Genomic DNA, 10,406 nt, shown 5'->3' with positions numbered 1-10,406 from the left:
GTCAGAACGAGGCTGCGCGCTGCGTCACCCGTGCGTCACGCCCAGTTCAAAATAAATAAATAATAATAAAATAAAGAGGGTTTTATAGATCCGAATACGATCTAACCAAGGCGAATACACGGAGCATTTCTAACTGGAAGATGCTGGTGGTGTGAAGCACAAAACACGAGATTAAAAAAAACGTTTCGTGCGCCACGCTGGACCAAATCCGCCACACCCAGAACGGGTTTTACCTTCATAGGAGCGATACGATCTAGCAGATCTAGATGCACGGCTGTTGCGGCTCCAAAGTCACCGTATTCACCAGTTAGCCGTGTACAAAAAAAGTACTAGGGTGCATACCTGGCATGCAGTGATTTTTTTTTGTATATATATAAAAAAAAAAAAGTACTGCATTATATTGCAACCACGCAGAAACCCAAAAGCCTTCTTATTATAAAAAAAATAATATTTACATTCTGGTGTATTTCTTGAATCTAACTACAAATTCAAATATAGTGAGCAGGTTAAATACAAAACGCCTGAGAAGCATCTTCACCACTAGTCAGTTTAGGAACATTGCATATAGTCAGAAAATTTTGCCTTTGGCATATTACTCAAATGACATGACCAATGACTGCTTATCCAAGTGTAGTATTTTTATTTTATTTATAATGCTGAAGTACATAAGAAGCACATCAGAGTACACAGATACTCACACACCTTTTGACCTCCTCTCTGCTTCCAGGTTAACATGTAACTGGTGGAGCACCATTAGATGGATACTTTCTTGATCCCAAAGGATCAAAAAATTATTTAGCCCACTGTGTCCCACTGCCCCATGCACAGATTCCAAAAACCCTGTAACATTTATGAAGCCCCAAGAAACAACTGGTTCATAATAATCAATGAGCTAATCAACATCAGACCAAGAGTATAGACTGTATTCAATAAATATATGAAATGAGTGGGGCAAACGATGAACATTTTTAGTTGTGGGAACGTTTGTCAGCAAACTCATGTAAATGGTAAAGTCCCATCTAAAAGACGTACAAATCAGCTGACCAGCAATGGTTTGGCAATATAAAAACAAAACATTTTTTTTAAATACATAAAAAATAAAAGAACTACCCTTTATATCCTATGTTGACATAACAGATGTGCATAATTCAAATACTTCAATAATAAACAATTAAATTGTCCGGATGTGTTTTAGAACTAAATTTGATAGAGGAGTGAGTTTTTTTTCTTTGGGGTTGAGGCATGGGGATGAACTGAAAGTAGAAAAAAGTCTTACCAAACCCGATATGCACTTTGCATTAAGAAGAGGGGTCTAACAGTCGAGGCTGACATGACTTTTAGCTCATAGACTTGAGTTTGCTCCATGGGTTGGTGCCACGAACATCCATAGGTGGCTCGTTGTAGAAGATGTGGTTGCACAGGTCTTCCAAAGGGGGCTCGGGGTCTGTAGTGGCAAACTGGGCTGCGTCTTCGATCTCTTTCCGAACCTCGATATCAATCTCCTGTAAGTGTACATAAACACATGCACAAGGATAATTGGCTTTGTGTATCTGACTCATTGGTGGTTTGTCCGAGATTTGCTTGGCTAGCAGTCATGCCTGCTTGATTCAGGATTTGCTAATTGTCTAATGCTGCATTTACTCTGCAGGTCTTAATGCACGGTTCAGTATTTCAGTATTTTTTTTTTGTTCCCTGTTTGTCTTGAAAGTATGCTTATGCTTGCTGCAAAAAGTGTTATAAAACCTGCTGTATATGCCTTAGTCCCTTTTTTCAGAACTACTACTTCTTTCATGGTAGTTGTTTTACTGTACTGCGTGTTCAAGAGTTACAGTACTTACAGTACCTGTCGGCAGTGACAGCAGCAGTTTGAAAGTGTTAAACAGTCATGACAGGCAGATTTTGAGGACAAATGAAAATGGCCACGACCATGTAAAAGCAGCCTAAGAGCTTCAGTGTCAGTGGTTAACTCATTGGGAGGCAAGACTCACCTTCAGTTCCTCCACACTGGCCATGTTGTTGTTGAGCATGCGGTCCTTCAGCATGGAGATAGGGTCACTCTTGCTTCTCACCTCCTGGATCTCTTCTCGTGTGCGGTAGCTATTCAAAGAAAAAGAGCAAGGCATTATGGTAAGGGGAAGTGCTTTGCCATTAGGGTGAATGAAGAAGCAATAGGAGGCTGTGAGTGTTTAAGAGAAACCAGGAGTAAAGCATTAGGGGTTGTAGCAGATGATTTTTAAATGGTCAATTTATCACTTCAATAACTATTTTACTTTTAAAACTATCAATGGAAGGTTATTAACGTTAATCTAAAAAAAAAATTGCCCTGCATCAAAAATGGTTTGGAATTCTTTTGCAAGAGCGTGGAATCTGCTAGTAGTAAAAGTGAAGTGATTGTCATTGTGATTCACTGCAGCACAGCGACAAAGAAATGTGTCCTCAGCTTTTAACCCATCACCCTTGGTGAACACTGGGCAGCCATGACAGGTGCCCGGGGAGCAGTGTGTGGGGACGGTGCTTTGCTCAGTGGCACCTTGGACAATCGGGACCGGGCTGCTTCCCCAACAAGATCAGTATGCAACAAGATCAATACTCAAATATGTTAAAAGAGAGAGAGAGAAAAAAGTAAAATGCACATTTAAACGAATAAGGTACTAAAGAGAATTAAACACATTTTAGAAGGAAACCACTGATGTTTCTAGGCACAAACTACATCTGCTTTTTCTAGCCAGAGGTCACCAGTCCTCTTAACGTAAAGGAAGATGAATTGCAAACAAGTCATTGCCGGTGAACATGTACAAACATGGTGAGGCCATATAGTCATTCCTTGCTGCAGCCATGCTTTCTCCAGACACATACCAGAAAGGAACATGCCAACACACATCAACACATCATCTGTGGGTCTGCAAGCATTAACAGACCACAAATTAGATGGAGTACAGAGCTCCATCTTATTTCTGTCAGGGATTATTGATACCTTTTATTTGTTTAGTTGTTCAGTCAGTCACAATTTTTCCACATTTTGCTCAGAACTAATTTGCTGAAAACCTTCCATTACAACTACCTGATGTGAGTGATGGACTGAAGGGAAGCCAGGGAGCCCTTAATCTTGCCTATGACATGTAACATCTGTCGGGAGGTGTGACAACTGAAAGTGAAGTGGTGTGTCAGCAATAACTGTCTTTACCTGCTTAAGTCGACAAAAGTTAACTCCTAACTGGAGTGGTGAGTGAGTGAGGGCCGTGCATCCAACAAGTTATAGGTTGTCTGAGGAGTTTCAGAGAATCTCTCTCTAATCTGTCTTATAAAAACAGACCATGTCTGCCAAAAATGACTTTAATTACATGACTTAAAACAACTCTTGTATGCATTTCTTTTAGGCCACTGTTAAGAGGCTGTACAAGTTACAAGTAAGTCAAGTGAAGTGATTGTCATTATGAAACACTGCAGCACAGCACATGGTGTGACAAGGAAATGTGTCCTCTGGATTTAGCCCACCACCTTAGTGAGCAGCCATGCAAGGCTGTGCTGTGCTGCAGTGTTTCACAATGACAATCACTTCACTTTCCTTACCTGTAACATGTACATGTACTTAGGGCATTTCCACCTCTACAACTGTAGGACTTTCTCTCTTCTTGGACAAACTGACACCAATTGCAGACTCACTCTATCCTGGAAGGGGGTCCATCTCTATCACCTTCCCAAGGTTTCTTCCTTTCTTTTTTCACTCTCCTCGAATTTTTGTTTGGAGTTTTTCCTTGTGTGCAAAAGGGTCAAGTGTGTGTGTGGGGGTGTCAAATGTAGGGCCTGTCAAAGCCAAATGAGACGTACTGTATGTGATTCTGGGCTATATAAGAAATAATCTTGTGGTCTTAACAGTGACCTAATAGACATGCATAGCAAGGGTCAGATGCACTTATCCAGAGTGCCTTACAATCAGCAGTTAGAGGGACAATAAGGGAAATAATGGTAGTAAGTGGGATTTGAACATGCGACTCTGAACTTCTGGTTCATAGCTGAGTCTCTTACCCACAAGGCTACTTCCACATACAACAAAAACATGGTCATCAGGTCACAACGAATCATGGTAATATTTTTTGTTTTATGTTAAGTGGCAAATAAGGTGGTAGTAGTCTAGTGGGTGAAACACTCTCCTATGAACCAGAAGACCACAATGTCACAGGATCAAACCCCATTTCCTGATTGTGTTCCTGATTGTGCCTGTAACTACTGGCTGTGCCTGTAACTAATCCAGGTGCCCTGTATAAGTGAATCTGATAAATGCTGTAAATGTAAAGAGGGGGAAAGCACAGACGGTGAGTGTTCAAATTTGACCCTAAAATGCTCGATACTCTTATTGTCATGGAATCTCACCTGACACCAGGGTCACTCATACTGTGTCCATGGTAACGGTATGTCTGGAGTTCCATGAGTATAGGACCCTAAGAAAAACAGCAAGATAATGTCTTTTCAATGATCTACAACATACTGGTTATACTAACACACAACAGCTACATCTAGACACTAATATCAGACATGCTCACCTTCCCAGATCTGCAGAAATCAGCAGCAAACTTAGTAGCCTCCTTGACACAGAGGACATCCATCCCATCCACCTAGAGGGAAAAACGGAGCATTTCCAGTTCTGCTGACCTCTAATTAAATGGGATACTAATAGGAGCACTGACTTGGCATTTTTTTTTGTGTGTATATATTTATATACATACCCTCAGGCCAGGAATGAAATCTCCTCTCTTGTAGTAGTCAGTGCTGGCAGCTGCTCTCTCCACTGAGGTGCCCATACCATATTTGTTGTTCTCACAAATGAAGATGCATGGGAGCTTCCACAATGAGGCCATGTTGTACGTCTCAAAGATCTGCCCCTGTGGGGACATCAGAGGTTTGGGAACTTGAATGTAGACTGATGATTCTAGATAAATACCAATATGCTACTCTTCTGGCAATAACAAGGATAACACAGAGGAAGAAATAAATATTCCTCACCTGGTTGGCCGCTCCATCACCATAGAGACAGACGCACAGCTCATTTTTTTCCTGGTACTTGCAAGCCAGTGCCACACCAGCTCCCAAAGGAACCTGGGAAACACCACACAAAGCTATGGGGTTCAGTCTGAACACCACTGAGCATTAGTGAACAAATAAACAAAACACTAACATGCTAACAGAGGGGCAATTCTGAGAACCAAACGGCACATTTCAACGCATTAATGTTATTGTTAACTCATAACAATTAAATATGATAATCCATATGCATTGCTGATTTTACCACACCAGGATTATTAATTAATTATGATTGCATGAACTGCTTGCATTTATATTTCAATGAGAGGGTATTCTGGGTTATCAATGTGTCTAAATGTCTGACATTGTTTTAAAACACTGAACTGAGATCAGGCTCTAATGCAGCCATATGGCTGCCTAAAATAAGCAGATATAGGGGCTAAGAATTGTATCTGCTAATCTACAATGTTGTTCCATTTCAGGAAAATCCTCTTACCTGTGCTCCCACAATTCCATTCCCCCCATAAAAGTTCTTAGCATACATGTGCATAGAGCCACCTTTTCCCTTTGCAATCCCGCCTCTTCTGCCTGAGGAATCCAAGAGGGAAGAGAGAAAGACATTAGTTAAGCATTTTCAGTGCTACCAACCTACCACGTAACACTATGTAGTACAATAAAAATTAATTATCACTATCTCACAGGTAAAGTAGATGTAAGTGAAACACACACATTCAAAAATATGTTCCTTTTTAATGTAAAATGCAAGTAAGTGTCAACGTACCTATTAGAGTATGTATTGCTATTGATTATTATACAATTCTCTCAGACTTACAGACTGACTAATTATATGCTAATTATAAAAGCTTCCACATAGCCCACTATCCAGCGGCTCTACAAAGATATTGCAGCATGCAGATTTAATGTGTGCATAGGCCACTCATCATGGACCACAAAGATCTCTTTGCATGACCCACTCATGACCCACCTGTAAGCTCAGCCATGATCTCTCTAACAGTGCCTCCCCTGGTGAGAGTGTAGCCATGGGCACGGTACGCTGTGATCAAGTGATCTGTAAGGTTGATACCTGCCTCAATGCCAACCGCACATGCTTCCTGTTAAAAGCAAAATGGGGAAAAAAAAAAACAATCAACACTAATGTTTGAGGGGAGAGAAAGAAATTATTTATTTCCTTCTCAGATTAACGCAGATGCTCCCACCTGACCATCGTAGAGGTGGCAGAACCCTCTGATGATCTTCTGCTTGTACAGCTGGTCTGCTTTGAGCTCCATGCGTCTCATGGTCTGCATAGTTCTGTAGTACTTTAGCCCGTCCTCACGCGTCAGGGTGCTTGTCAGTGGTGGACCCTCCTCCAGTTTGTGTACATCACATTTCTACATGCCAAATGGCACAAAAAAAAACAAGTCACTTCTACACACAGCTAAGGAAGAGGCACAATCTCGCTAAATTTTCAGACAGTCAGGTGTGTGGGGCAGTCATTAGATATCCCACCTTGATGTCAAATGTGGCCTGCTGAGTGAAGTCAGCATAGGTGCGTGCTGCTACCACTGCTCTGGCACCCTGTGGAGAAAGAAAGAAAGAGAAGGGGGGAACAATTCAGCTCTCAGAGTGTAGGGACACACACACTCAAACCAGCGCATAAATCTGACTGGTTATAACTAGACCAGAGCTGGAGGGCCTAACCGGCCAACAAGCAGAGGGCGACATGAAGCAAACCTTAACAGCACCTTCTCCTTCACAGAACCTGTCAAATTACACAAATGTAAGCATCTGAGCCCCACTCACAGGTACCACTCTTATTAGAAAAAAGATTTCATAAGAACAAGGCACTAGCAGCTTGACCAGGCTGGGAATTCTGGGAGATTTCCTCTGTTTTTCTGCAAGCTACGCCTCCGAGCATGGATTAGAGAAAATGTAGGTCGGGTGGGTCTCGATCAGGGTTGAAAGGGGGCATGCACAGACGGTGCTGAGAGGGGTGGTGTGTCAGTGAGACGAGGGGAGTCACCAGTACTCACAGCAAGCTGTGGCCCTGGCACAGCGCTCGCTTCAGTCAGCCTGGGGGCATTTTCTTGCCGTTGAGGGAGCTTTACCTCGCAACTTGGCTGGCCTGGTGACCCCTGGTGGTGTGTAGGCATGACGGACCCTGAGGGGATGAAGCTGGGACTGGATGCAGACACTACAGCATGTGACTCTGCTGCATTTATCTCCTGTTCTGACACTGGCACAAATACGGTCATATTTTGTACACTGTCTTTGGCTAATGTTGAGGTCACATGTACACCAGCCAGTGTCACAGGGTCATTCTTTATTGCTTCAGATGGAGATAAGCTTATAATTGATTTAACTCGAGACACGTTAGGTTCAGTTCCTGGCTCTGAACCAGACAGGTCAGGGGACGGTCTGTCTATGTGGAACTCATCTCTCTTACTGAATCCAGAGCTGATTAAAGAGTTGGAGACAAGTTTTAGTCTGCTGTTAGCTTCCAGGGGCTCTGGGGGTGAAAAAGGACTGACGTGTGTTTGGGGATGGTGGAGGCACGTCTTGTGTTTGTCAGAAGGGTCCAAGAAGGGGTTGTGTGACTGTGAACTGCGTTCGGCTTGGTAATACGTTACAGGCGCTTGAATAGGGAGGGGGTCTGGTGGAGATGTAATGTCGACGTACTCGCACTGGGTGGCGAGGAGCTGCAGTACAGCCTGTCGCACACAAGACTAGGGAGACAAAATCCAGGCAGACAGGTGACTCAGAACAGCAAAGTGCATGTAGGCCACTACATTTGGAAATCTAGATCTAACTATTCTGTGATCTAGAACCATTAGCAATACCCAAACAGAAAATTAACACGTAACACAAATAACATTCTCTAGTGCAACACCGTAATCACATTGTAGCAAACGAAACCTGTCTGAAGATCACAGCACACTTCACAGACATCACCTTTGAGAAATGATTTCCCTTTAGCTTATCCTTCAACACAGGATATTTATTAAAATCCTTGGTCCAAGATGCTTTAACCACACCCAAAAATATCTACTAACTTATCTTTGATAAAAAGTTCATATAAATAAATTCTTTATGGCTACTCCAAAGCAGGGCTGCATGGTATAAAAATATCCACAAAAAAATAGTGCAGACCCAATAAATAAAATAAAACACGCCTTCAATCTGTCAGAAATCTGCCAGTCGCTGGGCACCACCGCATGTGCAGAATCAATCGGGCAAGTGGTACGACTGGATACAGGCATCCAGCCTGTTTGGTGCCCTGTGCAAAAGTCATTACGGTTTTAAAAACCACAAATCCTAGAGGGACTAAATATGAAATAAAATATGAACAAGCATAGAGTTATTTTTATATTTTCTAACAATATTTTTAATGTAAACCCTGACAGCTGAATACAGAAATTTTTATAGAATCACTCACATCATACAAATACCTGGTATTTCACTGGCCTTATATCGCACAGCACTAATCCAATTTATGTTAGTCTTTTTCTGGCTTTTAAACAGGTTTGTTAAAAGGTGCATTTATAGCTGCTCTTGTTAACAATGACCAGATGACATCTGAAAAATTCACAAAACACAATGAAAACCCAATGCAGAACCCACTTAACTGATTAAAATTCCCCAAATTCCCAAATCAAAAGATAGCATGGGGCAAATGGGGAAAAAAAAAGATTAAGAAAAAATTAAGCAGGCAAGACATGTTCTGGTGACAGTTTACAGAAACAAGACGATGGTAAAGTCACTGTGTCACTGTGCCCAACACAGCTGCATGGCTAAAAGTGTCACACGCTTACCTCTGACAGTACCTCCGCCCCCTTCCAGACAAATAGAAAGACAGAGACAGAGCAGCAGAGAGAAGGAGAGAGAAAAGGAAGAGGGCTGAATGAATAACTGTAACAGTGCATTAGCATGTGCTGCACAGTGCCATAGCATGACCATTCCATGTCTGGATTTAAAAACTAGACAGAGCTTGAAATCTGAGTGGCAGAGACCATGTACATTTTTTTAAATTCTAATTTTATTTGTCACGTACACAGTCATACACGATATGATATGCAGTGAAATGCTTTTGTGACTGCTGTAGACCTCAATATTGCAAGTATTCAAGTGGAACCAACATCCGATGGTTCCTATCCTATGTTCAGCGGTTCAGTTTTCAATATGACTCAAATAGTACTAAAGCCACCACTGCCATCAAAAATATGGAGCTTCATGAATTTGTGTCATTTTTTGGATGCAAATCTTTTCTGCATCAATCCAATTTTAGTGCAGCCGTAGCAAGCACAGAAATCATATGATATCACATGACTGTCAGTTTTCTGCTTTTCTTCTGACTAAAGAAATAAAATGAAATTTGAACCATCTATGTTTGCTCACTAAGTCAAACTGTTGCACGGTTACACAGACAGGCAGAGGTGGACAGACAACAGTGCAATACAGTGACATGGAGCAACACTGAATTTAGAAATTCTTGGTGTGTGTGTGTGTGTGTGTGTGTGTGGTCCCAAGGCTACATATTTGTACTGTTGCCAGACTTTAGTTTTAAACCCAAAGTTACTAAATTCAGCAACCATATTGATTACCAAAATGAATTAATGAACAAACAAAACTACTACAAGGTTCTCAATTCCTCTGCAGAAATCAAATAATTTGTTTTTAAGATCACTAAAACTATTTAACGTTTAGAACATTGGATCCGGCACGTTTACGTTAAGTAGTTTGTCTTGGAACCAGAGGCCAGAATCTGTGATGTGCAGCGTACAATTTAAAGGATGCATTTAAATCACTGCCTGAAATGGGTGTATTGTAAAGAATTCTAAAACATCTTGTTTCGATGGGCTGAAAAACGAAATTAACGCTAAAATGTTTTGTTTGGTTAGATAAATGACACTAATGCGCAGATGACCGTGTCTGACAGCGTTAGCTGGGCATGGTCTGATATTACGGAGAACGGCTTTAAAAACCGTGTAAAATAGGTCCTTTTTTACCACCATCACGCACCCGCCTCCATTCGTACCCCGAAAAGGAGCGTCTGCGGGGCCTCGCTTCGCGACAAGGTCAACATTATTACTGCCGCGCTCCCGCGACGTGGACACGCCGCCGCCGAACTCGTGGAAATAAGAAGCACTCACATTTTTGCCGGCGTTGCCCCTCAAGACGGTGGAAATGATGGTCAGCATCTTTCGCATAATACTAAAGTGCAGTCCGGCTAACGCTTCACCCTTCCGTCCTCTGACAGACACGCCAAGCCGAGGAACGTTGCAGCAGATCTTCTACTGCGGACCGTATTGGGCGCCCCTAGCGGCTGGGAGGAGCACGGCAAATTCTCCCATTTTGGCAGCGATGAGGACTGAGACAATAAACTCAGA

The 10,406-nt window shown here is 42.1% G+C and overlaps 1 protein-coding gene across 3 annotated transcripts; it reads right to left on the bottom strand.

Annotated features, from left to right (window-relative positions):
• Window positions 1–623: 623 nt before the first annotated feature.
• On the bottom strand, window positions 624–10,308 carry pdha1a (pyruvate dehydrogenase E1 subunit alpha 1a). Of its 3 annotated transcripts, XM_028983241.1 has the most exons (13): window positions 10,170–10,297; window positions 8,832–8,852; window positions 7,053–7,745; window positions 6,529–6,597; window positions 6,237–6,410; window positions 6,005–6,131; window positions 5,516–5,607; window positions 5,002–5,094; window positions 4,725–4,880; window positions 4,542–4,613; window positions 4,372–4,439; window positions 1,989–2,097; window positions 624–1,502 (listed from the first exon to the last, which is right to left on the bottom strand). In XM_028983241.1, exons 1-13 carry the CDS (start codon window positions 10,224–10,226, stop codon window positions 1,338–1,340), a joined length of 1,896 nt encoding a protein of 631 aa, XP_028839074.1. In that variant the 5' UTR covers window positions 10,227–10,297; the 3' UTR covers window positions 624–1,337. The 3 variants fall into 3 exon arrangements, with proteins under 3 accessions (XP_028839074.1, XP_028839075.1, XP_028839076.1); XM_028983242.1 differs by lacking the exon at window positions 7,053–7,745 and having other exon boundaries at window positions 1,338–1,502; window positions 10,170–10,304; XM_028983243.1 differs by lacking the exons at window positions 7,053–7,745; window positions 8,832–8,852 and having other exon boundaries at window positions 1,338–1,502; window positions 10,170–10,308.
• Between the last annotated feature and the right edge of the window lie 98 nt (window positions 10,309–10,406).

The sequence above is a fragment of the Denticeps clupeoides genome, chromosome 6, assembly GCF_900700375.1.
Source record: "Denticeps clupeoides chromosome 6, fDenClu1.1, whole genome shotgun sequence".
Taxonomy (NCBI): domain Eukaryota; kingdom Metazoa; phylum Chordata; class Actinopteri; order Clupeiformes; family Denticipitidae; genus Denticeps; species Denticeps clupeoides.
The sequence above is the reverse complement of the archived record's forward strand: the minus strand, read 5'-3'. Positions and strand labels throughout refer to the sequence as shown.

Bases quoted from the DNA above. Each gene is read 5' to 3' on its own strand.
- pdha1a (XM_028983241.1), bottom strand. From the start codon at position 10,226: ATGCGAAAGATGCTGACCATCATTTCCACCGTCTTGAGGGGCAACGCC. The intron at 6,132-6,236 runs GTGGGAGCATCT...TGCTTTTAACAG, and splicing joins GCCACCTCTACGATGGTCAG to GAAGCATGTGCGGTTGGCAT. The intron at 4,440-4,541 runs GTGAGCATGTCT...TGTTTTTCTTAG, and splicing joins ATTTCTGCAGATCTGGGAAG to GGTCCTATACTCATGGAACT.